The sequence below is a fragment of the Camelus ferus genome, chromosome 1 (assembly GCF_009834535.1).
Source record: "Camelus ferus isolate YT-003-E chromosome 1, BCGSAC_Cfer_1.0, whole genome shotgun sequence".
NCBI classification, from domain to species: Eukaryota; Metazoa; Chordata; class Mammalia; order Artiodactyla; family Camelidae; genus Camelus; species Camelus ferus.
The window spans coordinates 107265419-107291096 of NC_045696.1; the positions used below are offsets into that span (position 1 = coordinate 107265419).

Here is a 25678-nt window from a genome sequence, read left to right on the forward strand (position 1 = left end):
TCTGAAACAAAAGACTATTTAAAGTCAAGGCTTTTCTTTTTGTTTTTAAAGAACAGGTGAAATAAAATGCCAACTTATCCTATCTACTTTTGAAAATACCACTTTAAAAACATCCCTAATATGAGAAAGCACAAAATAATGACAAAGATTAAAGTCCCATGCATATCAAAATTCATTCACTTACTCATTCAACGAATGTTTACTGAGTAGTTACTACAGACCAGGAGAACAGTGAGCTAAAGCCTGAGAGTAAAGACAGGCATATCAAGCAAAAATCCTGCTCTCAAAATATAGATTATAATTTTATTTCTTCAACAACTGATTTAATTAATGTCTTTTATATACAAGGCATTAATCCTTATATGATTATTTTGTCAGGTATCACAAAACTTTACTTATTACTCTCTGAATTACAATAAGCTATATCAAGATCAAAATAAGAATGTATTGTCATTTCATAATCTGAAGAATATTACATTTTATATGATTTAGTCATTATATGTTACTGTAAAAGCAGTATAGTAATCTTGCTAATACTGCTAAATTGTAAGCAGACAATTATGGCATAAACCACCACCTATGACAAAGTGTAAAATAATGAAGAATTTAATGTCAAATTAATACAACAAATGTAAACATACTAACTGATCTAATTCTTATCGTACTTCGTAACAACTAAACATAAATGGGTTAATAATTGACTATAATCACATTTTTATGTGTATTTTTAAAATTGTGGTTAAAATATACGTTATGAATTGAACTCCCACCCCCTCAAATTGAGATGAAGTCCTAATTTCTAGCACCTCAGAATGTAACTACAATTTGGAGATAGGGTCTTTAACAAGGTAATTAAGGTAAAATGAGGTCATTAGGATGGACCCTAATCCAGTCATTTTAAGAGCTAATTAGTTCACAGATACACTCAGTGGGAAGACTACATGAAGACAGTGGGAGAAAACAACCATCCAACAAGCCAGAAAAAGATCTCAAAAGAAATCAAACCTGCCAGTATTTGCTCTCAGATCAGACTCCAGCCTCCAGAACTTCGAGACAATAAATTTCTGTTGTTTAAGCCACCCAGTGTATGATACTTTGTTACGGTAGCCCTAGCAAACTCATACAATACACATAGAATTTATCATCTGAACCATTTTTAAGTGTACAGTTTTGTGGCATTAAGTACATTCATAGTGTTATGCAATCATTACCACCATCCATCTTCAGAACAATTTTCATATTGCAAAACTGAAACTCTACACCCATTAAATGATAACTCTCCTATACACAGCCAAACTACTAATTAAGTATGAGAGAATAAAATCATTTTCAGATATGCATTCTCAAAAAATATTTAATTCCAATGTACCTTTACTCAGGAAATAACTAGAGAACATACTATAGCAAAACAAAGGAGTAAAGGAAGAAAAAAGAAGACACTGAAAGCAGAGGAACCAATGAAGAAAGGCAAAAAGATTCCTAGGATGTCAACAAAAGCAAATTAAGCTCTGAAGCAGGCCTAGAATAAATAGTCCAAACTGGAATACAATTACAGGAAAAAGAAAAAAACTGACAGGTAACCTGACAGATATGACCACATGAAAAATTATACAAATACAAATTTTATAGAACTCTTGGTGGGCGTGGGAAGGCTAAGCTATAAATTCAAAGAAAATTTTAAATGAGAATCTAATAAATTCCTTGTGAATTTCAAGAAAAAATAAGTTACACAAGACAGGATATTTAGTCATAGGAGGTGGGTCAGCTGTAAGCAATACATACATGGTTATGTGGTCATACTAACGAAAACACTGAATCTGAGTATGTAATTTTATCAAGACAGTGGCGCCAAGAAAGATAGGTTAAGAAAATGAATGCCAACATTCATCTTAAAACCAGCAGATGTCTAAATTTAATGAATAAGAGATAATAAGACATTATAAAGATTTTACTTATCAAAGTAATACATGAACATAGTTTAGAATGTCATATAGTGCTAAGAGGCCTATAACAAAAGTAACAGTATTTAGTTCTGCTCCTTTTTCCTCCCCCTTGCCTCGAGGTAATCACTCTCACTTTTTTTAGCTGTTTCTTCTCGTTTCATCAAGTATCATTAGAAACAGATAGAGAAGTTGAAAGTGATTACTTCCTGAGTCAAAGGGGTGAGAAAAGTAGAGGGAGAGCAAAGGATTGCTATTTTTGTTATAGGCCTCTTAGCACTATTTGACATTTTAAACTATATTCATATATTGATGACTAAAAAATGTAGAAAGCCTCACTGATCCCTTAAAAATAAAAAATTCAGTCAATCAAAATACTGAATAGCTAACTTTTATGCTGTACCAGCATCTATTCTCTCTTCTTTCTGTTATACTATCTCAACTTCTTTCTGAGAAACTATCCTCTCTATCCCCACCCCAATTCTATTCCACCATTTTTCACGTGGAGTTGCACCAACTCAGATACAGTATCTGCAACTCATTTTGGCCAATCAGAATATTAAATTCCCTTAATTCTTGTCACTAGTTCGAGAATGGGCTTAAAACTCAAGTTGTTCATCCAGAAAGACTCCTGGGATACCTAAAGGGGTTACTGGGAAGACACTCTTTTCCCAACAGACTTAAATCTGAGAGCACGTACCCTCAGAGTAAACGTCACCATGTAGAACCTGGCAATGAAGCTGAGAGGCAAACAAAGATTAGATTTCAGTTTTTGAGCCCCCAAACCTAATCATTCTTCAATCTAGAATCTAACCCCAACTTTTTTCATAAATTTCATTTATGAAATGAAAAATTGTTAAAACAAAAATAGGGCCAATATATAAGACAGTAATAGGCATCATAACTGACTGAAAAAAAAAGAGTATCAAATTTAAAGGGAGAAAACACTATAAGAAAGGAGACTTCAGATGGAAGAAAAATAAACAGAAACAAGAATACAAAAAGCTAGATGGAGATTAAGGAAATCCCAATAGTAGCAAGTACAGATATTTCCAAATTTAACAACTCTGTGTATGTTTGTGTGTATAAACACTTTGGAATGGGTTTAATGAAAATCAACTCTGAACACTATGTGGAGCTTATAAACAACCAAATCACTGAATTTACCAAGCTTTCGCTTGTAAACATCTTTACCAGTTATTTTTTTTGAGGTCCTACTATGTGCTGGGCACATTATGAGCAAACCAGCTTACAAGCTAAAGCGGTCCTGGAAGAGCTTATAGGCTAGAGGGAAAAGTTCTATTTCTTGTTAATATTATTTTATCTGTAGTGCTGACTTAAACTTATTCCACTCCCAATTAGCATCACAAAGTATGCCAATTGCATCTGTAAATTAGGTCCAGTGTGTTGCTACTGTTTATACATTTAGCTACCTCTGACTGGACCAGACCAATAAAACCACCCATCTTTTCACTTTATAAAACTCTTAGCTCCCAGAATACATCTATTTTAAAATGTAATATAAAAACACATGGTCTGCCTTTAATTCCAAAGACCTAAAGAATAAAAAAATATAATGGTCCTAAGAAGGCAAGCTTGGTATCAAGTACAAAACAGGACAGATCCAGAGAAGCAGCATAACAAGTTTATATCCACTAGTTCTACGACAGGCTGTACATTCTGGTTTTATTCCCCTCATACAGGGTAATGCCAAAAAGGGGACTATTCATATTTGGAGGAGGGCTTTTCTACTCTATATGTCATCCATCCTGGAGGTTCTGGGAAATACAAAGTATCTTCCTGAAACAAGGAAGTAGGAATTTTATTCAGCCTAGACTGCCTCTTAACCCCTAAGAGCTGGGGGAAAAGACCATCATAAAGAATCATGTCCTTTACCTAAGGAGAGTAGAGCTGAACTAGGTAACTCCACTCTCAAAAACAAAATGGGAGTCAAAAACTAGAGACCAGAGGCTATGACAGCAAAACACTTGGGTTATCTCTTATTTCTTTATTATTTATTATCTGTCTAGATTCTCTTAACTCTTCAGCCAAGCCTGAGTAACTCTCAAGTCGTTGTGTAGGTTAAATAGCTTTAAAAGTACAAAGAAAAATCTTCACCTTCTGAGATCTTATTCAAGGGAAAAAGGAGAATAGGAACCAGTCCAGGCCTCAAGACAGAACACCTCACACTGTTCTCACAAAGTGATGCAATTCTCCACAGGTGCTTGCAAACTGTTATATTACTGCACACAGAGGGCTAGGTCTTCAGGGATAGTTCTCTTCTACCACCAACCCATCTAGCTTCCTCAGGCTATTCCTAATCTGTAGGGCTGGGAGGTACCTCTTAGCCCTATTTGACAATTTAAACCATGTTTACACATTACATTGATAAATAAGGATCCTCCAAGTGCAGGGTCTGCACCTAAGGGTGAGTACCTCCTTCAGTTCTGTACCTTAGGCAACTTAGTTGCTTGCCTCACTCTAGTCCCAGCCCTGCTTCACTGCCCCTCCAAATAAAATATGCTTATGATACATTCAATTTCCTTTCTAACCACATACTTGGGTTCTAGACACTACTGTGTCATTAGCTATGACTCAGGGAATGTCCTATCAACCTCCCTGAAACTCCATTTTCTTATCTGTAAAATAAGGAACCTGAATCAGATAAAATCCAAGTCTTTTTTGAGCACTAAAAATATGATCTAAGTTTCCCCTTAAATTTCCCAGACTAAACAAAACCAGATTTGTACTGTTTTTTAATTTTTTCATTATATTAACCCCTCACTACTCCACTCCTCTTTAGTATACTCTAATTACTGTATTCCTTAAAAGTGTTGTTTCAAGGTGTACATATTTCCAAAAGAATACACACAGCACAGGGGACAGTGGAACTATCATTTCCCCAAGACATACAGTATAAATAAGGTTTAGATTACATCATTACTTTTAGCAACTATATTCTCCTGTCATACACCAAACCTGTGGTCACCTGAAATCCCAGACATATTTAATATGCAATTAATTATAACATTTGTAAATCTTTCACATTAACTGCTGCACTTTACCTCCCCCTCATGGCCTCCATGCGTAAGTTTTATTCAAAAATAAATTCAGGACTTTACTCAGAGATGTCAGAATGGCTATTATCAAAAAGACAACAATTAAGTGTCAGAGAGAAAATGGACAAAAAAGAACTCTCATGCACCACTGGTGGGAATATAAACTGGTGAAGCCACTATGAAAAACGGTATAGAGATTCCTCAAAAACTTACAAATAGAACTACCATATGATCCAGGATTTCCACTTCTGGATATTTATCCAAAGAAAACCAGAACACTAATGCAAAAAGATATATGAACCCCTATGTTCATTGCAGCATTATTTGCAACAGCCAAGATATAGAAGCAAACTAAGTGCCCATCAACAGATGAATGGATAAAGAAGATGTGATACACACACACACACACACACACACACACACACACACACTGGAATATTACTCAGCTATTAAAATAAGAATGATATCTTGCCATTTGCAACAACATGGATGGACCTAGAAGATACTAGGCTAAGTGAAATAAGTTAGACAGAGAAGGACAAATACTATGTGATTTCAGTTATATGTGGAATCTAAAAAACAAAACAAATGCACAAACATAACTAAACGGAGTCATAGATACAGAGTAAACAGAAGGTTGCCAGAGGGTAGGGGTTGGAGGAGGAGAAAAGTATGTGAGGGAGATTAAGGGGTACAAACTCTCAGTGACAAAATAATTGAGTCACAGGTATGAAATACACTGTGGGGAATATAGTCAATAATTATGTAATATCTATGTCTAGTGACAGACAACAACTAGACTTACGGTGATCATTCTGAAATGTTTAGAAGTATGGAATCACTATGTTGTATACCAGGATCATAGGTGTTATAAGTCAATTATATTTCAAGAACAAACAAACTGAGATGGCAGATGTTCACTAAACCTATTGTGGTAATCATTTCCTGATGTACGTAAGTCAAGTCATTATGTTGTACACCTTAAACTTATACAGTGAGGTATGTCAATTATATCTCAACAAAACTGGGGGGGGGGGTTAGGATGGTAAATTTTATGTGTATTTTACCACAATAAAAAAGTTGAAAAAAATATATACATTTAAACTTTTTAAGGTCTAATGTTTCCCTTTTTGTTTCATTTTTTATTAGATACTTTAGTCCTTTGTACTTAAATCCACTTCAAGTGTCAAAACCCTGTTTAGATAATTTACATAAACAATAAAACAATGGTAGTATGTGAATTATATGACTTTTAAAATAAATCAACTGATGAAAATGATATACAGGGGAACATGTTATGATAAGGTTAAAAAAAAATGGTATTACTGTTTTTTTTCCACAGCAGTAAAAATAAGATTTTAATAAAGTGTTTTAAGAGTTTTTCCTTTAACAAAAAAAGTCTTTCCTAAACAATATCATGTTTCCTGTTTAATTATTAAATTCTAAACAACCTAGTCTCCATCGTACAGCCAGCATAACTGAGCTTTTAACTCTTCTGCTCAAAATCTTTCAACGGTTCCTCCTAGACCTCAGAATAAAAACACCTTCACATAGTCATATCTTTCCATATTCTGTACCTATGCTCTACCCATATATAAAGATCCATGTTCTGCTCCCTGAATTTGGTATTCTATAAGGATGTTTATCTGTGTATTACTCCTTCTTTGGTACCTAAATTCAAGAGTCATTTCTCTAGGAAGCCTCATCAGAAAAGGCTGATTTAGGTACCTCTCCACTGTGCTCTTATACCACCTTTTATTTACTTTATTAAGGCACTCAACATCTTCTCATTAAAACAGGCTGCTTAAACAATGTCTCCCTACACAGGAAGTTCTTAGACAAAATAGACAAAGTCTCATTTCACTTTGTATACTTGGCACCTCTACAGAATACCACTCACATGGTAATTAAACTTACAGAATTAACATAACTTCCAGCTCCCTTCATATGATGTTTCAGTCCTCAATACAGCATGCCCTTCCTTGTTCAGCAAATTCCTGAATATCCTTTATGATCTTTTTCACATTTGTTTTCTTTGCATCATTTCCCCAGGCATCTGTGAGCAGTTAGTCGATCCCTTCGCTATGCATCTACCTAACTTCTCCTCTCTATATACTCATTCCACTGAATCTGAAATTCTCTTGTACAGTTCTTATAATTTCTGTATTTCCATATGGCAGAAACCATTAAGTGTCTACCTCTCCAACTGAGCTCAGCACCGGCTACCATAAGAAAAAAAAATGTATTTTAAGCTTCCTTTGGAGTTAGATGTGACTATTTAAGTCATACTCTTCAAGCAGTAGTCAGTTGCAGCTTACCTCCTATAACAAGTAGGTTTTGGTTTTACTCAGTATCGCTAACTCTGGTCCCCAGTATCATGTGAGACTCTTTCAGTCTCTATGATCTTACAGGACATGAATTCAGGACCACCTCAACTATTTCCATACCCAAATCCTGCCATAGCCAAGGCTTCAACCCCACTTTGCACTTCTAGCCCATTACTTCCACAGATAAATTTATCTCATTTTTAACAAGGTTTTTGTTTCTTTTACTTTTTTTTATTGAGTGATAGTCACTTTACAATGTTGTGTCAAATTCTAGTGTAGAGCACAATTTTTCAGTTATACATGAACATATATATATTCATTGTCACATTTTTTCCCACTATGAGCTACCACAAGATCTTGTATATATTTCCCTATGCTGTACAGTATAATCTTGTTTATCTATTCTGCATTTTAAAATCCCAGTCTGTCCCTTCCCATCCCCCACCCCCTTGGCAACCACAAGTTTGTATTCTATGAGTCTGTTTCTGTTTTGTATTTATGTTTTTTTTTTTTTAGATTCCTCATATGAGCGATCTCATATGGTATTTTCTTTCTCTTTCTGGCCCACCCCACCTAGAATGACACTCTCCAGGAACATACAAGTTGCCGCAGACGGCGTCAATGCTGTCAGTTTTCATGGCTGAAAAGTATTCCACCGCATAAATATACCATATCCTCTTTACTCAGTCATCCGTTGATGGCCATTTAGGCTGTTTCCATGTCTTGGCCACTGCAAACAGTGCTGCTATGAACATTGGGGTGCAGGCGTCATTCCAAAGTAAGGTTCCCTCTGGACACATGCCCAGGAGCGGGACTCCTGGGTCACACGGCAAGTCTATTCCTAGTCTTCCAAGGAATCTCCATACGACTTTCCACAGTGGCTTTCCTTGCCTCCCTCTCCCACTCTTAATGATTTAGATGTCTTCTTTTACAATTTTGTGTTTATTGTTTTTGTAATTCATGGCAGTTATCTCCTTTCCAGTTATGAGTTTCTCATTTTTGTAGCATCCTGCTTCTTTTCTATTTAGAGTAGGCCTGTCAATATTTCTTTTAGCATGGGTTTAGCGTGCTAAACTCTTTGTTTTTGCTTGTCTGTGAAGTTCTTTATCTCTCTCTCTATTCTAAAGGATAGCCTTGCTGGATAGAGTATCCTAGGCTGCATCTTTTCTTCATTCAGGACTTTGAATATATCTTGCCACTCCCTTCTGGCCTGTAGTGTTTGTGTAGAGAAATCAACTGAGAGCCTTATGGGGGTTCCCTTGTAACTCACTCTTTGTTTTTCTCTTGCTGCCTTTAGGATCATTTCTTTATCCTTGACTCTGGCCATCTTGATTATGATATGTCTTGGTATGGGTCTTTTTGGGTTCTTCCTGTTTGGGACCCTCTGAGCCTCCTGTACTTGGATATCTGACTCCTTTAGGTTTGGGAAGATTTCAGTCATGATTTTTTCAAATATCTTTTCAATCCCCTTTGTTCTTTCTTCCCCTTCTGGAACCCCTATTATGTGTAGATTGGCACGCTTTATATTATCCAATAGGTCCTTTATATTGTTTTCATTGTTTATTTCTTTTTCTCTCAGCTGTTCTGATTGGGTGCTTTCTGTTGTCCTGTCTTCTAGGTCACTTATTCGTTCCTCTGCATTAGCTAGCCTGCTTTGTACAGCCTTTAGGTCAGCTCTCATCTCAGCAAATGAGTTTACTAATTCTACTTGGTTCTTCTTTATAGCTTCTATTTCATTTCTGACATATTTTATATCTCTAAACACTATTTATTTTAGTTCCTTCAGTACTTTGATCACTCCTTTTTTGAAATCTTGATCTAGTAGGCCATCAATGTCTATTTCCTTGATCATGCTTTCAGGGGATTTCTCTTGACCTTTTAATTGGGAGTGGTTCCTCTGCTTCTTCATATTGCTCATATCTCTCTGGCACTGTGGCTTAAGGAGTATCAGTTATCTAGTTCTCCTGGAGACAGTGTGCTCTTAATGATTTTATCAAGAGGTCTTTGTGTCTTCACCCTGTTTCATGAACTCAGCTTGCTGTTTCCAAAGGCCCTCTGTTGGTGCCCTCATCTGTGCTGCTCCCAGTGGCTGTTGGCTAGCAGATCGCGCCCCCTCCCCAACACTGGGTCAGGTGCTGAGCTCTTACCCGGTAGGCGGGCGGGTCACTCCCCCTCTCGATGCTACAGTCAGATGCTGCTCTCAGGCGAGGCAGGTGGGCAGATCACGCCCCCTCCCAGCACTGTGGTCAGGTGCTGCGTTACTGCCAGGAAGGCAAGTGACCGCCTGCCCTCTCCCAGCACCATTCGCTCCGCTGCTCTGTGCAGCTGCCAGCTCCGCCTCAGGTCAGTGCCCCGAAGGCGGGCTCGGGGAAGACTGTGGAACAGCCCCGCCCCTGCTCCGTGCCAAATCTCAGCTTCTTGTCTGTCTTGACAGCATGAGTTCTCTGAGGTGCCAGGGCAGAAAGATCCTGTCTGCCTCAGGCTGTAAACAAGTCTCAGTCCTGCCTAGGAGATTGCGGAGCCCCTGGGTGTGGATTCAGGTCTCGGCCCCGCCCCCACCCGGGCGCTGCACACAGCAAAATATGGCGGCTGTGGCTGCGCCCCACCTCTCTTCTCACAAGAAGCGCCAGTAATGGCGGCGCAGGTCTGAGGAGACAAAGGCTATGGCGCCCCTCCCCCCAGGGCACACCAGCCCTGTTGCTTTGCTTTTTTCGCAACTTATGGGGAACTGAGGTTGTTCAGCTCCGTATCCCCTCCCACCACAGTGCGCAGCACCCTGCAGTCCCCCTGGGCTGCTTCAGTGCAGCCGCCCCAGTCCTCCACCTAGCTCGGGCAGCCTGTCCCGGCCCCAGCTGCCAGCTCGCATCTCGGGCTGGGTGTCGCAGGGACCCTTTGTGCCCGTTTAACTCAGTTCTGTCTGTCAGGAGGTGCTCAGGGCAGATCTTAGCCTCAGAGGCTCCCCCTTCGTCCAGCTGGCCTCTCCATTGGAGAGGGGAGACCCAGCAAATGAGCGCCAGTCCTCCTTTGCCACTCCCTCACCATGGGATCGGTCCCGCACTGTTTTGCTTTTTCTTCTTTCTTTCCTTTTCTCCTACCACATTTTTGGCGTCTTTGTCTTTCAAAGAGCATGATGTTCTGTCGGAGTTCGGCAGGTGCTCTGGTTGGCTGAGTAGGTCCATAGATGTGAGTTTTGGTGTATTTGTGGAAGAGGGTGAGCTACGAGCATCCTTCTACTCCGCCATCTTGCTTTGTATCCCCCAACAAGGTTTTACCTTTAAAATTCTTTCTATTTTATCTACCATTGCTTTTTTTTTACAGCAGGCATATATTATACCCATTCTAATATGTTAAAAAATTGAAAAATCTATTAGGTCAACCAATTATTAAAACTATATGGGCCACTGCCGATATTTGTGAAGAATGTTAATACGATAAAGCCAAAAGGTTGTATAGGTTATATACATACCTTCTGCTAAAAGGCTATTTTGAGATTATAAAGAAACATATGCTCTTTTCTTCCCCTGAAAATCATGTTTATCAACTCTTTCTTTCTTTCTTTCTTTTTTTTTTTTTTTTTTTTTTTTTTTTAGTACTTTTGAAGGGTAAGTTTCCAATGCTACTTTCAGGAATACCATCACTACTAAGATAGAAACAATATTTATCACTGTACCACCAGTTCTTAGCATATCAGGCACACAAGGATTTGGTGACTGAGGTTGATGCCACATAAGGATAGGGTACCTGTGGCAATGAGGTCAATAGGTAGGATTCTATATTTCCACTTTGTTACAAACTGATTACAGGCAGTATTTGTTACAAGGCAGTATTCAGTTATCAACTCATCAAAAGACAGAAAAAGAAGAAAAGAGTAGACAAAACAAGAAAAAATAAGTCTACTTATAAACTATATGTAAATGAGTTTAGCTCATTTATAAGGGCTTATCAGATTTGATATAAAAATAAAATACAAAATCTAAAGCTGCTTATAGGAGAGAAAGGCTGAAAATAAATGAAAAAAATTTCTGGCAAAGACCAACACAAAAAAAGATGATGTAGCAATCTTAATAACTGACATAATATTATGGCAACATTAACAGGTATGAAGAGGTATTATATATATAGTAATAAAAGTATAAATAAGCTAAGGAAATATATCAAAACTTTATATATACCTCACTTTTAATATAAACAAGGGAAAACTAATATAATTACAAGAAAAATTCATCTTGAATCACTGCATGAACCTCTAATACACTTATATTAAAAACTGATAAGAGGTAAGTAAGGATATAGAATACTTGATCCACAAAATCATTAAGTTTAATCTAACAGTTACATAGAGAACCTCCATCAAACAGAAGAATATATATTTTCAAGTATACATGGAACATTTTAAATAACTGATCATATATTCACAAAGAAAGACAAAAAGTTCAAAGAACTTATATCTAAGACCACCTTCTCTGACCATAATGTTGAAATCATCAATAAAACATTTTTAGATGTTTGAAAAATTAAAAATGGCCTCCTAGACAAAAAAATTTAAAAGAAAAAATCATAATAGAAATAAAATAAGAACCAGGCAACAATAAAAGTATTAAGCTATCAAAATGTGGAGCTCAGCTTATAGCCTTAACGCATCTGTAACAAAAACATAAGACTAAATATGCTTAACTAATACATTTTCAATTAAAAAACAGGAAAAAGGCAACAGAGCAAATCTTAAGAAAGCTTAAGTGTATTAGTCATATTATAAAATTTTCTATATTTTATAAAGCTCTGACATGGCAGGGCCCTTCGGACCCAGGGAAAGACTGTACCTCCCAGGGTTACCTAATCCCTGGAGATAGCTTGAAAGCACATCTTTGATGTACAACCAACCAGTCCAGAGCCCATATCCCCAGTCATCTCCATCAAAAAACTCTCAAATACCAAGCCAATATTTTCCCTACCCTAAATTACCCCAGGGTCATGTACTAGTGATAACTAAAGACCACCTCTATCACCCAGAGCTATAAATTATTCAAACTATCCAAACCCAAACTTGCTCAAGCTTGCATACCCTGCCTCATCCATTCCTTCTCACAGACAACAGTAAAGGCTCTGGCCTATACTTTCACCTTGCTCCTTTGTCTCCTTGGTGCTTCCCCAGGTGGCTCAGGGTGGTGTGGCTCCTGTTCCTAAGGAATTGTGAGTAAAAACTTCTCCTTCATGACAGTCATTTCCATGACAGTGTGTGTGTTTTACTCTACCTGATTAAACCAAATCCTGGGTACATTTCAAAACATTAAAGGAAATAAAGAGCAGAATTTAACAAAATGGAAAGTCAGAAAAAAATATCCTAATGGCCCACATTCTGCCTATGGAGTGTGCATATCTCCTAAGCTGTTTTCCTTTCTGAGTGAGACAGACCCCACTAGCTGTGAAGTGTGTTCTCTCTCTAAATAAACTTGCTTTCACCTTAAAATTAAAAAAAAAAAAAAAAAAAACCCTAGAGAAGAGTTTTTCAAACTTAGGAATCACAAGCACTATCTATAAAGGAAAAAAAATAAATATGGAAAAGATTGACAAAAAGGTACATTAAATCTTCTGCTTTCCTTAAAATCAGCAGTGAGATAGAATTCACACACAAAATTCACTGATTTTAAGTGTAGAGTTCGAGTCTTGACAAGTACATAAAATTGCATAACCCAGACCACAATCAAGATCTAAAATATTTTAATCACCCCAATAAGTCCCCTTGTGCTTCTTTATAGTCAGTCCTCTCCTTCTTAGCAACTACTAAGGGGCTATCACAATAGTTTTTGCCTTTTCTTGAATTCCTCATAAAAGGAATCATATAAGTTGACTATATTAAATTTAACACTTCTGTTCATCAGATCCCTTACTATCAAAAACATCACCAACTTACTTTGAAAAATGTTATAAAAAGCCTTACTAAAAGAGAGAAAGTTCTAGTGAGATTAGTATCACCAGAGAATACAAATAGCAACTTATCAGACATAGAGATGAACAGATGGCATAATGGAGCTGGGAACCCTTGCATTCTGGGAGGGAGTAGAATTTACTTTACTCTAGAAATGGGACTGCCTTCCCTGCCCAAAGCATCCCTCAACATTTATAGTACCCCTGCCCGACACCATTATCCAACAGCTTCAAAATGTTTGCTTTATCCAAAATGAGACCCATCTTAACACCACCTCAAACCAAAGGACTCGTTTAATGGTGAAGGAGAAATAACAATAAGCATTTGACCATGGCATCCACTGGTCCTACTACATATCACATCATGAGGAAACTGCCACACTACCAGAATGATGGAGTGGCATATTAAAGGCTCAGCTGACCAGTCATCCTGTTGGTCTTCCAGGATGCAGTATATGCACTGAACCGAAGAGTATGGTGTTACATCCCTATTAGCTAGAATGCACATGTCCAGAAGCCCAAAGATAAAAGCTGGACTGACTCTTTCCCCAATCAATCCCAGTAACTCACTTACGGAATCTGGGAGTCCCATACCCACAATTTAAAACCTCTCTTGTATTAGAGGTCCTGTGGGTAATGCTTCTACCTGATGATACAACAAGGGTTCCAATGAACCTAAAAAGCTACAACCACAAAAGTCAATGGAAGAGAGGCTTCCAGAGGAGGGAGGCACCAAGCACCTTCTTGATACAGGGCCTTTGCACACATGTTCTCTGTTAGAATGTTCTTCCCTACTTCTTTATCCGCTGAATTTCAACTCATCCATCCAGTCTCTAATTAAGAGAAATCTTCTCCAATCCCTGAATGTCAGGGCTAGGCTAGTTTCTCTCTCCCTTTACATGCTCTCATGGCTCTGAAAGTTTCCTACATAACCCTTATCACAATTGTGTTAATTGAAATGTGATTAATATAAATAGAATTTTACTAATTGAAATGTAATTAAAAGAATGTGCATTTTACAAAAAGCTACAACCACTACCTGGGCACTTCAGGCTCCCCCTTAGTCTTGACAGACTAGCAGGCAAAGAAAGAAAGAAATATACCAGCAGTGATAAGTGACTGACTATATTAGGAGTTGTTGTATACAGTGTGGGCAGGGAGCAATCTGTCTGAAACTCAGGGCATTTTCCATGCTTGGTACTAACAAAGAAAACAGTAAATTGCAGCAACCATGGCCAAAAAGGGGCAAGACAACTAAGGGCTCAAGTCCCCCAAAGATGGAAGTCTCCAGGTCACAAGCAGCCTAGAGCAGCTGGACTGCCTGCTGGTCCCGCACAAGGGAAATCTAAAACATGTGGTGAAGGAGGAAGATGATGAATACTAATCCTTGGCTCAAGACCAGCTGCATCAGCAAGTTGCACCAGCTTGCACCACCAACCCTTTCTAAATTTCTGTTGAAGAGACTGCAGTGATTCAGTGAAGGATTAGAATCGATGCAGGGTCCAAGTAGATCATAGTAGAGCAAGAGGTACATTTGTGGCAGTTTGTTACACAGCAAAAAACTAAAACAGCTAGAATCAAAGGAGAGGCTGACAGCAAGACAGATTCTATCAGAATTCTCTTACACTTCATCTTCATGCTATCCAACTCTCCTTTGATTCTAGCTGTATTAGTTTCCTAATGCTGTGTAACAAACTGCCGCAAATTTAGTGGCTTAAAACAATACAAACCTCTTATCTTAAAGTTCTGGAGGCAAGTTCAAACAGGTTTTACAGGGCTAAAATCAAAGTCTGCACTCCTTCAGGAGGCCCTAGGGGAAAATTCATTCATTGTCTACTCCAGCTTCTTAGAAGCTGTCCCACATTCCTTGGCTCCTAGCCATATCATCATGACCTCTGCTTCCACTGTCACATCTCTTTCTAAAATTGACACTCCTGTCTCCCTCTTACAAGGCTCTATGTGATCACATTGGGCCCACCCAGATAATCCAGAAAAATCAACCTGTCTCCAGAGTTTCTTCTGCCATGCAAGGTAATATATTCACAGGTTTATAAGATTAAGATGTAGATATCTTTAGGACACCATTATTCTGCCTACCACATTAGTCATAACCTAAGGCTAATAATTTCAGGTAGGTTTTGACTTACTTCTCCCATAGTATTCAATGTGATTCATTTTCTTCCTGCCCTACGGCTTCGTTAAAGCCATGAAGTGAGACAACACTGGGAACCCACTTGACAGGCTCTTGTTTGCAGCCCTAAAACGGGAGAGGGAAGGAGAAAGAATTTACACCCTACCGAGGCAATCATCAACTTATGGAGAAGAACACATGATACAGTTTACGCTCGTCCATCCCTGAATAGATAATTTGAAAAGCATCTAGATCCTCAGAAATTCCCACTGGGATTAAGCCCTAATTGCCACATAAATTAATAACTCAATAACACAGTCTTCTTTTTTTTTTTTTTTTTTTTTTGGTAGGGGGTGTGGGGGGTGGTAATTGGGTTTATTTATTTATTTAGTGGAGGTACTAGGAATTGAGGCCAGGACCTCGTGCCCTGGCATGCACTCTACCACTGAGCTATATACCCTCCCCCTTAATAACACAGTCTTGTATTGGCTTTTCTTCTTTTATTTCATTCACCCTGGTCTCTCGCTCTTGATACCCCAGATCACCTGCCAAATAAATTACCTGCACACAACTACTTGCTTTTAAATTGTACTTTAAGGAAATCTACTTCAGGATGACACCTGCACCCCAATGTTCATAGCAGCACTATTTACAACAGCCAAAACATGGAAACAGCCTAAATGTCCATCAACAGGTGACTGGATAAAGAGATGTGGTATATTTATACAATGGAATACTATCAGCCATAAAAACCGACAACATAATGCCATTTGCAGCAATATGGATGCTCCTGGAGAATGTCATTCTAAGTGAAGTAAGCCAGAAAGAGAAAGAAAAATACCATATGAGAGCGCTCATATGTGGAATCTAAAAAACAAAAACAAACAAACAAACAAAAACAAAGTGTAAATACAGGACAGAAATAGACTCACAGACAGAGAATACAGACTTGTGGTTACCAGAGGGGTGGAGGGTGGGAAGGGATAGACTGGGATTTCAAAATTGTAGAATAGATAAACAAGATTACACTGTATAGATAGCACAGGGAAATATACACAAAATGTTATGATAACTCACAGAGAAAAAAATGTGACAATGAGTGTGTATATGTCCATGAATGACTGAAAAATTGTGCTGAACACTGGAATTTGACACAACATTGTAAAATGATTATAAATCAATAAAAAATGTTAAAAAAAATTGTACTTTACGGAAGAGGATGGGGAAGAAACCTGGTAAAGATAATCAGGTAAAGAGTTTTAGACACAGAAAATGGAAACACGATTTAATAAAATGAAAGGTATACACACAGGAGAGCGTCTGATGTTGACATTATCACTGTATAACTTTGAGTCAAATCTCTTAGCTTCTCTATTTTATCAACTGTAAATGAATGGTTTGACTTCCATGACTCTTAGTTCTTTTCAGCTCTAAACTTTTATGATACAACAAACAACACGATGGACTGGTGAAAGGGGACAGCAGAAAGGCAGAGTTGTGAGATTATCACCAAAGAGGCCAGCCAAGTAAACTGTGAACTAAGCTAGTCAGAAGGTAATGTAGTATGGATTCAAAAAGCCATAGAGAAATCAGATCCCTCATACACTGCTGGTGGAAATGTAAAATGGTATAGCCACTTTGGAAAACAGTTTGGCAGTTCCTCAAAAGGCTAAACATAGCTACCAGATAACCCAGCAATTCCATTCCTGGTTATATAAGCAAGAGAAATGAAAACATGTATTCACTAAAAATTAATAAAATGAAGTTGAACCCCTACCTTACACCATATACTAAACAGATCAAAGACCTAAATGGACGAGCTAAAAACCATAAAACTCTTAGAAAAAAAAAAAAAACAGGGCAAAAGCTTCACATTAGCCTTGGCAATAATTTCTTGGATTTAACACCAAAAGCACAGGCAACAAAAGAAAAATTAGATAAACTGGATTTTATCAAAATTAAACTCTTTTGTGTGCCAAAGGACAATACCATGGAATGGGAAATAATATTTGCAAGTCACATATCCAATAAGGAATTGATATCCAGAATATATAAAGAACACTGACAATTCAACAGCGAAAAAACCAACCCAATTAAAAAATGGGAAAAGAATTTGAATAGACATTTCTCCAAAGAAGATATACAATTGGCCAATAAGCACAAGAAAAGATGCTCAACATCACTAATCATTAGGAAAATGCAAATCAAAACCATAATGATATAACACCTCACACTCATTAGGGTAGCTAATCCTATAAAAAAAAAAAGCAGAAAATAACAAGTATTGGTGAAGACGTGGAGAAATTAGAACCCTTGCGCATTACTGGGAGGAATGTAAAATGGTGCAGCCACTGTGAAAAACAGTTTGGATTCCTCAAAAACTTAAAAATATAATCAAGCAACTCTACTACTGGGTATACATCTAAAATAAGTAAAAGCAGGGTCTTAAATAGATATTTGCATACCAAGCAGTGCCTTTCCAAGCAGGTCCTAAGAAAACTGAGTTTCCTATCAGCATAGACACAGCCCTGTGCTTTCCTGAATTTGAACCCCTGGTACACCTTAAGGAGACTGAGTTCTGTTTAGCCTAGATGCTGAGATTCTGGGTTACCAAAGCCCAAGCCCACCATATTCATTGCAGCATTATTCACAATAACCAAAAAGCAGAAGCAAACAGCGTCCATCAACAGATGAAAGCATAAATAAAATGTGATATATACAATCAATGGAATATTACCAGCCTTAAAAAGGACATGCTACAATGTGAAAACATTATGCTAAGTGAAATAAGCCAATCACAAAAGGACAAATATTGTGTGATTCTGCTTAAATAAAGTTCCTAGAGAGATCAAATACATAGAGACTGAAGGCAGAATGGTGGTTGCAAGGGGCTGCAGGATGGGCAAATAAGACTTTAGTGTTTTATGGGTACAGAATTTCAGCTGAGGAAGCTGAAAAAGTTCTGGAAACAGCTGGTGGTGATGGCTGCACAACAGGGTGAATATACTTAAAGCCATAAAATATATACTTAAAAATGGTTAAAATGGTAAATTTTATATTACGTATATTTTACCACAATAAAAACAATCTATACATGAATATCCATAGCAGTATCATTCACAATAGTTAAAAGGGAGAAACAATCCAAATGTCCATCAACTGATAAATGGATAAATCTGGCATATCCATGCAATGGAATATTATTCAGCAATAATAATAATAAAGTACTAATACATGTTAAGATTAAAAAAATGGTTGTGCAATAATGAGGGGTTACAAATGGATGAACCTTAAAAATTTATGCTAACTGAAGAAGCCAACAAAGGGCTACATATTATTTGATTCCCTTTATGTGAAATGTCCAGAATGAACAAATCTATAGAGACAGAAGTACATTAATAGCTGTCTAGGAGGACAGAGGGTAGGGGAAGTCAGAGGGTGATAACTAACAGGATTGGGGTTTCTTTTGTGGGTGGTGTAAATGTTCTATGTGGTGATGGTTGCAAAACTATCTGAAAAGTACTAAAAGCTACTGAATTGTACACTTTATCTTGAGGTTGTTGTTTTTTTTTTTTTAATTTCCTCTGATTTCATTGTTGACCCACCAGTTTTTCAGTAGCATGTCGTTTAGTCTCCATGTAATTGTTTTTCTCATTTATCTTTCTGTGGTTGATTACAGAACTGCATACTTTAAAATGGGTGAATTGTATGTATGTGAATTATATTTCAATGAAAATTTTTTTAAAAAGCCAACAAGACCTAGTGACTGAATGGAACTGTAAAATGAAGCAAAAGGATAAATAAAAGATTAACTAGAAAAGAGTAGAAACATCAGTTTGAATTCTTGCTCTGAGATTTATTATGTGTGACTTTGAGCAACTTAACTCAACCTCTCTGTGCTTTGGTAACACCTACTTACAGGGTTGTTGTGAATATTAAACAAAATAATATGTAAAACACTTAGTACAGTGCCTGCTACATAATTGCCTTCCCTGCACTATTCCTCCTACCTCATGCTAAAAATTACATCACCAATTGTATGGACATATAAAATCAATGACAGTTATATCCAAATTTTATGATAAAGAAATTATGTCTGTTACAGGTAGCAAATAATCTAAAAGTCACAAATTATATGCTACTGGAAAAGCAATTTTCAACTGCTAATTCAAGCTGAAACCAGAGGCAAAGGCAAAGATAAACTTTAGAACCTCTATTCACCAATTATCTCTCAGCTTCTTTTTCTCTTCCCTTCCATTTTTAAACACTTCTTTCCTTACCTCCCCATCTTCTTTACCTTACCCTTTATTCCAAACTACTGCTCTTGATCATGAGAAAACAACAAGTGTTTTTTTCCCCATTATAATATATGTTAAGACGGAAAAACAAAAGATTGGTCTAAGACAACCAAACTCTCCCCAGCTAACCTGCCAAAGTTCCCTAAAGAAAAAGATAACGAAAAGGAATGCAGGAAAGCTCCCACTTTCCCTTGTGTTAATGGCTCTCTTACTTTATGATCTGGAGACAGAATCCTGTGGCATCTACAAAAAGGAACTGGAATTTCTGCATACTACCTAAAACTGAGTCCCAATACCAAAAGTCAAATGCTCTAAGCAGTTAGTACAACTTGACATACTAAACTACACTTCCATTTAAAATAGAAATGTTAAATAAGAATTTAACCTCAGCCTATTTTAAAGGACAATGCCTTTCAAAGGAGCACCTGCATCATAATGCTTCTGAAATAAGATTCAGTAAAAGGATGTGGTTAACAAGCATGAACAGATGAACTGCCATTGTACTGCTATGATTTTGTATACTTTCAGATCAGAAAATTTCTACTAAAAACACTTCAAAATAAATTCATAAATGTTATCTCTATATAGGCTTTTAGTATAATTCTAACTCACTGTAACATTTAAAAAGACTATATCTCTATAGAAAAGATGCCACAGCAAGCCCAGAAGCTTTTCTCCCTCTACGAAGTCCTTAATGCCTCCCTCATGCCTAATTGTATTGTTTCATTATATTTCACTTCAAAACGTTTACTGGACACTTATTGCACAGAGAAAGTACACTAAGTCCTTTTAATACAATAACTTTTCAGCTTTATACGTTTATTTCTGCTTCAGTTTGTAAGTTAGCCCAGGAGATTCCCCAAACAAACGCGATGGTGGTAGATATGATATATCATTTAGTAGCGGTAAAGGAGTTGGAGGAGGAGCAATTCCCATGGGTAGAGGTGGTACTGGTAGAGCTGGTGGTGGGGATGTCCCTCCAACTGCCTGTGGATGCAGTAGAAGTGGTCCTGGAATTTAAGAGCAATCTGTGAGTCCATACTCCTGGATTTCATGCTGGAATTCTGTTTCAAGGTCTTTGAATTTTTACTCTTATTTTTGCGGCTTGTCTTGAGTTTACAGTTGGGTTCTGAATTCTTCATTTTTCTGCAATGATGACCACTATTAGAAGTGCAAAATCAGTGTCTGATTCTTGTTTGTGCTTAACTCTGAGTCCACACCAAGGGAGTGCACGAGCTGTTGATCATGTGCTTTGATTTTCTTAAGAAACTGTGACCATCCTGCTGAGGTTCCTTCTTTATGTTTCCAGTTGAAGAGGATCTTTTTTGCTAGGTTCCAGTTTTTTGTGGTTTTTTTTTTTTTTTTTTTTCATGGTTGTTCAGTAGTCAGTTGTCGTTTTGTTACAGTCATGAGGAGAGGCGAGCTCGTGGTCCTCCTACTTCACCATCCTGACCTTGGCTGAGGCCGCATGCCAGTAGGGAAGTCCGCACCGATCTTCATGCGGGGCTGCCAGGACTCAATACAATATGCTAATAATCCCCACAGCAACCTTATGAGGCAGATACTAATATCGCCACTTTATAACCTTCAGGGAAGGTAACATTTCAGAACCTTCAAATGCATATCATAAAGAATAGCCACACTAGCAGCAGCCAAGTTAATCATCCCTCTTTCCTGAAACTCTTTGCTGGTTTCCTTAACCCTGTATTAAACTGGTTCTTCTCCTCCCTCTCTACCTACTCCTGGTTTACACGTCTGGCTTCTCTTTTTTCCCCCCCCTTGCTCTTCTCAGTATATGCCCTCTCTCAGTAGATCATTCATTTTTATGGCTTCATCTTATCACCTTGGCCAGCTGACTCCCAAATCTATAATTCCAATTATGTTTTCTAATCCATCCTACTGTTCCTCAACACTTCTACTTGAAAGTCTTGCTATCACTTCAAACTCAACTTGCATCAATGCCAACTCATCGTTATCACCAAAAGCCAACTCTTCTATCTTCTTTACTCGTCTGTTAATTACAAACCACTATCATCTCTTTCACCCAGACCCCCTTGAATCTGTACACAGCAATTTGCGTTGGTTTTTCCTTTGTTTCTTGTCCATCCTTTCCTGTTCTGCTGACACTGTCACCACTAAAACCCAAGCCCTCAGCAATGCACCTAAGTTACCATAAGAGCTCTTGGTTATAATTCACTCTGGTCTCTCCATTGTAGTCTGTTCTGTATAAGTTATTCACTCACACGATACATTAACTGAATGACTACTGTGTGCTAAGCATTGGCTGGGTGCTGCAGGATATAACATTGAGAAAGACATCTTCTAACAAAGGACACAGGTAAAGCAAACAAAAATTTTTCTCAAACAAAATAATTACAGATTGTGATAAATGCTGGGATAGATATAAACACAGTGCAATCACAGAGGACAGAGAAGAAAACGGTTATTTTTGTTAGGGATTTTAGTTAGAGATGGATTTTAAGCTGATATATGAGGATGAAAAGGAGGCAATCATGTAAATATTTAAAGTAGAGTGCTCCGAGAAAAGGAAACTGCAAAACACATAGGTTCTAGCAGGAAAAACTGGCATATTATGAGAAATGACCTAGTCTAATGTGACTTGAAAATAATAAGAGGGAAAGTGGTACAAAATAAGGCTGAAACTGACATAAGCTAATTTTATTCTATGAGTAATAAGAAGTCATTAAAGGATTTTAAGCAGGGGAGTTCTAATCTAATACACACTGTGACAGAGACTGCTAGTGCTCATTATTATCTGTGTTCTTCTCTCTTTCATTAGCACACTGCTATTCGACATTTCCCAGACACCTCTGTAGTTAGGTGGGATCATGAGACTCAGTTCCGACCAGTGGAATGTGGGTGAAAGTGATATATGTCACTTTAAGAGTGGGCCCTAAAATCTTCCTCCATACTTGCTTCCATTTTCAAGACAACTTCAAAAGCCATATTGTGATGACAGTGATAACACAAAAAGATAGAGGACCTGTGCACCTGAATTTTTATATGAAGCAGAGGTATTGCCACCCTACTCCATTATACATATACACTGGATTGACATAAGAAAATAATACAAACTTCCATTGTGTTAGCCACTAAGATCTGTTGCTTATTAGAGTGGTAGCGTATCATGACTAATACAGAAATCTTGAATACCTTTCTCTGACTGCTGTGTGAAGAATTAGTTAAAAGGAAAGAAAACAGTAGGAATACAAAGACTAGTTAAGACTCAACAATAACAACAACAACAACAAAAATCAATTAAAAAACACAGGACTCAAATAGACATTTCTCCAAAGATATACAAATTGCCAACAAGCATAAAAAAGGATACTCAACATCACTAATCTTTAGGAAAACAAAAATCAAAACCACAATGAGATATCATCTCACATCCATTAGGATAGCTACTTTCAAGGAAAGAGGGAAGGAAGGAAGGGAGGAAGGAATGGTAGTTCCTCAAAAGAAGTATAGCAGTTCCTCAAAAAATTAAACTAGAGAACTACCAAATGGTCCAGCAATTTCTGAAAGCAGAGACTTGAACAGGTATTTGTACATCCATGTTTATGGCAACATTAATCATAATAGCTAAAAGTGGAAGCAGCCAAGTATGTATCAACAGATGAATGGATAAACAAAATGTGGTAGATATATTCAATAGAATATTACTAGCCTTAAAAAAGGAGGACATTTTGACACATGCGACAGCATGGATGAACCTTGAGGACATTAAGCTAATTGAAATAAAAGAGTCATAAAAAGACAAATACCAGTGATTCCACTTACATGAGGTACCTAGAACAAACAAATTTATAGAAACAGAAAGTAGGATGGTGATTGCCAGGGGCTGGGGAAATGGGAGAATGGGGAGTTGTTTAATAAGGGCAAAGTTTCAATTTTGTAAGATGAAAAAGTTCTGGAGATTGGGTGCACAACAATGGGATTATACTTAACAATACTGAACTATAGACACTTAAAAATGTTATGTTATGTGTATTTTACCACAATTTTTAAAAAGACTAGTTAACATAAATGTGTTAATACACTACACTGTATATCTGAAACTAATAAAATATTTTATGTCATTCATATCTCAAATAAATAACGACAGGATTCCAAGTGAAAAGATGATGGTGGCTTGGTAGCCGACTTGAGTGGTATGGTGACCACGTAGACAGAGACTAGAAGAATTCAAGATATATTGCAAGTTAGAAGAGACAGGATAAACTGGAATTGTGAGAGGAAAGGAATCAGGTATGACACCTGGCTTTTAGCTAATGGGTGAATGGCAATACCATTTAACAAAATGAAAAAGACTGAATAATGGATTAATGAAGGGGAGTGAAGGGGGCAGTTTAAAAGTAAGAGAATCAAGAATTCATTTTGATTGTTTTAAGTTCAAAATACCTATGAGATATACAAGATATACAATATCAAGGAAACAGACTGATAAATGTGGCATATTGTATTTTCTAAAGATGACTGAAAGAACATCTTCAATACTGCGTGTTTTTCTTCCTATATTATTTAGACACCACCTCTTAATGAGGGGACAGTCAATTTCCCTTCTCTTGAATACGGGCAGGCTTATCACTATGCAGAAGTAAAGCTATGCAACTTCCAAGGCTGTCACAAAAGCTGAACACCCTTAAGAGAATTGTTTTTGGAACCTAGCCATCATGCTATGACAAAGCCCAAGCAATCTATGTAGAAATCCACATGGAGAGGGACGAAGGCCCCCAACTCACAGCCAGCCAAGGAGCTCCCAGTCAACTGTTAACAACCACTTGTCAGCAATATGAGTAAGCCACCCTAGACGATACCACATGGAACAGAGACAAGGCCTCTCCACCCAAGTCCTGCCCAAATGCAGATCTATGAGCAAAAGAAAAATGTTTAATGTTTTAAACCACTCAGTTTTGAAGTTTTTACACAGTAATAGATAATGGATACAATATATAACTCTGGAACTCAGAGAAGAGGTCTTGTGTAGAAACATAAATTTGTGAATCAGCCATATATCAATATATTTAAAATCACAGGATTAAACAGGATCACCCAAGGAAGAGATCAAGAGAAAAAATAATTTCAAAATAAAGCTCTAAGTCCAATATAAAAAACTAAGCATACAAAAGACATCACTAATTAACTCTGAATTCTTCATCAATTGCCTAAATAAAGAGATAGAAACATCAGACATTCTGTTAGTTTCACTGCCATACAATTACCAGGGCATTCTCATCTGCTCAAATCCAGACTAACTACTCTTTAACTTGATAATCAGTCAGCATTCAGAGAATCCCTTAGGGATCCCCCTTGTCTCTCTAAAATTTGATTTCCTTGTTCCTATATTGTTCACTTCCTTCTTTCATTGAAGTTTACTCCCTCCTTTAGGTGGGTGGAGCAAATCACACAATAGCTTTCAGAGAAGACAGTGAGGAAGAAAAATTTCTGGACAGCTCACATGTCTTAAAATGTCTGTATGTTATACTTGTACTTAATGATCTGACTGGGTAAGGAAATCTAGCTTGGAAATCATTTTCCCTCAGAATTTGAGGGCATTGCTCACTGTCTTCTAGATTGTTGCAGGTAAGAATATTTAATCTCTGTACTGTGACCCACTTCCCCTACTCTGGAAATTTATAGATCCTCTTTGTCCCACGTATTCCAAAATTTCACAATGACATTCAGTGTCTGTGTGTATTGGTTATTAAGCTATTGTCCCAGACTTCAAACCTACTCTTCTCTACTGTGCTTTGTAATATTGAGGGGCTGGAACCCTACAAATCACACTTCTTTTCTATCTGGCTTCCTGTTAGACTCTGCCAAAAAGGGACACTAGAAAGACACTGGAAGACTGAAGGAGGGAACAGGGAGATACTCCTTCAGCTCAGCATCAATCTTCACTCTGGCAATAGCAATGGTTCCAGTATCAGCAATTGGTTCCAGTTAGCAATTTTTTGCTTTTGTGTTTTTCCTA

General features: G+C 37.4%; 1 protein-coding gene across 3 annotated transcripts in view; it reads right to left on the minus strand.

Annotated features, from left to right (window-relative positions):
• NCK1 (NCK adaptor protein 1) overlaps positions 1–25678 on the minus strand; it is a 68963-nt gene that overhangs the window by 32192 nt on the left and 11093 nt on the right. The window contains exon 1 of one of the 3 annotated variants that reach the window (XM_006177455.3): positions 15399–15508. The exons of the other annotated variants lie outside the window; for them this stretch is intronic. Within the exon in view, the coding sequence (XP_006177517.2) occupies positions 15399–15426 (28 nt within the window). The 5' untranslated portion in view covers positions 15427–15508. Of the gene's footprint in view, positions 1–15398; positions 15509–25678 lie in introns of those variants that run through there. 3 annotated transcript variants of the gene reach the window in all.